We start from the raw sequence: 1,792 nt of genomic DNA, 5'->3' as shown, positions 1-1,792 counted from the left end.
TTTAATTATAATTAGAGTTTGGATACTTTTGGGCTTTTGAGTTTTGCCAACTTTGGATGTTTAATCATAAGTAAAAGTTTCGTGTTAATAATTTCAAACTCATTTACAGTAAGTTTATGTATGAACATCCAAAGTTACGATCATGTAATCTGGAAGCCTTGAGGCTTCTTCCCAAGTTCTTTAGGTCAAATGACCAATAAAACAGCACCTGCTACAAGCTCACCGTGTATATTCATTATCAATCCCTTACAACTATACAGACTATTAACTGAACACTTTATCGTCGTCCAAGTATCGCACGAAAACGGTTTGCTGCTCATAAACCCCAATTATGGCCGAGATTTTAGTGTCCGACTTGCAAGAGTGGTGCTGCAGCAATAGGATGAGCTCCTGGAGTCCTGTGAACCACAGCATTGAATCCGGTGTGGGGCCCAGCGCTATAATCCACAACTCTTCGAGACCCATCAGGCTCGTTCAAAGTGTACTGCCCATGAACGACGTCTCCATTACGAGTCTCGTGTTGGCTCTTGGAGTCACCAGTGTGTTGGTCGTTGACGGAGTAAGCGAAATTGTACCTTGGATTAGGGTCATAAGGCTCGACGCGAGTTTGGACTACGGGGACGGCGACGGGAGCGGCAGCGACATGCGCAACAGGAGCGGCGACTACAGCAGCAGGCCCTGGGTGGTGCTGGACTGAAGAATACGCCGAATGACCTTGTTGGAGAAGACCTCCATAAGCGACAGAGACAGTGACAGCAAACAAGAAAAGCTGCAAAAGATTGATTGGATTATGGCGTGTCGGTGCCGGTGCTGTGATGGGTCATTAAAAACTGTCTTACCTTAAATGCCATCGTTCTTGAGTGGTTGATGTGTGTCGAGTGACTGATAAAAGACCAGATCGAATGGGAGTTTTATAGGCGATTTCGATAGGGAATGTGTATTTTGATACGTTTTATGCAACTGTGTCAGATAGTGACCGATCTTGAACGTAGCATACGATATGTGTAGAAAACGAATACTTATGGTTCTTGCACTTGGTTACACACGTCGTCGAGACTAAGTTACTGCAATTCGATTAGGATTTATGCATAAGACGTGGAATTCTTAAGATTTTGGAGGATTTCTTTAAGAAGAGAAGTTTTACGAGTGCGGTGATAGGAATTATAAGAGCACGAGCGAAAGATGCTAAATTTGACCCTATCTACATGAATACAACAACGGTCTGAACGGTAATAACCGTCAAAAAGCAGGAGTTGAATAGTTTTCTGAGAGAATTTAATAATTGAGTATAAAAATTAACATTCTAGGTCATAATTTTATGTATAACGCTATCAAAATTAATACTTTATATTTAGTAAAATATAAAAAATAGCTCAGCGGGTCGTAAAAACTACCGAAAGACAATGGAAAACTCTTGATACCAAAATAAAACCTGTCTGTGAGAATACATACTTTTTTGTCAAAAACTGAACAGTTGTTTTTCACTTTTTTAATTAATTGAGTTTGTATAAAACTCTATTACGCTCCTATATGTCTCCGTGTGTAATTTATCAATTTTAATCTTCTATACGTAAATAATTAAAATGTTCATAATTTTAATGTAAAGAAATGGTGGATGCGCCAAACCAATTCTGAGAATAAAACCTATCAAATTTTGCAAATTACTGCTACGTGTGCTAGCACCTTTATAACAGAGTCTGACTTTTTCGTTTCTGCCTCTACTAGACTTCTTAATCAACCTCGAAGTGCAAGTTCTCGTTTTTTACTGTTAATCTTCGCGCATTGCCACATA

General features: G+C 39.4%; 1 protein-coding gene across 1 annotated transcript; it reads right to left on the bottom strand.

Moving 5' to 3' along the window:
* Positions 1-212: 212 nt before the first annotated feature.
* Positions 213-926, bottom strand: LOC148178645 (larval cuticle protein A2B-like). The gene is made up of 2 exons (XM_088030230.1): positions 840-926; positions 213-769 (listed from the first exon to the last, which is right to left on the bottom strand). Exons 1-2 carry the CDS (start codon positions 849-851, stop codon positions 344-346), a joined length of 438 nt encoding a protein of 145 aa, XP_087886356.1. The 5' UTR covers positions 852-926; the 3' UTR covers positions 213-343.
* Positions 927-1,792: the final 866 nt, after the last annotated feature.

The sequence above is a fragment of the Gnatocerus cornutus genome, chromosome 2, assembly GCF_029298725.1.
Source record: "Gnatocerus cornutus isolate USDA-ARS CGAHR chromosome 2, icGnaCorn1.1, whole genome shotgun sequence".
Taxonomy (NCBI): Eukaryota; Metazoa; Arthropoda; class Insecta; order Coleoptera; family Tenebrionidae; genus Gnatocerus; species Gnatocerus cornutus.
The sequence above is the reverse complement of the archived record's forward strand: the minus strand, read 5'-3'. Positions and strand labels throughout refer to the sequence as shown.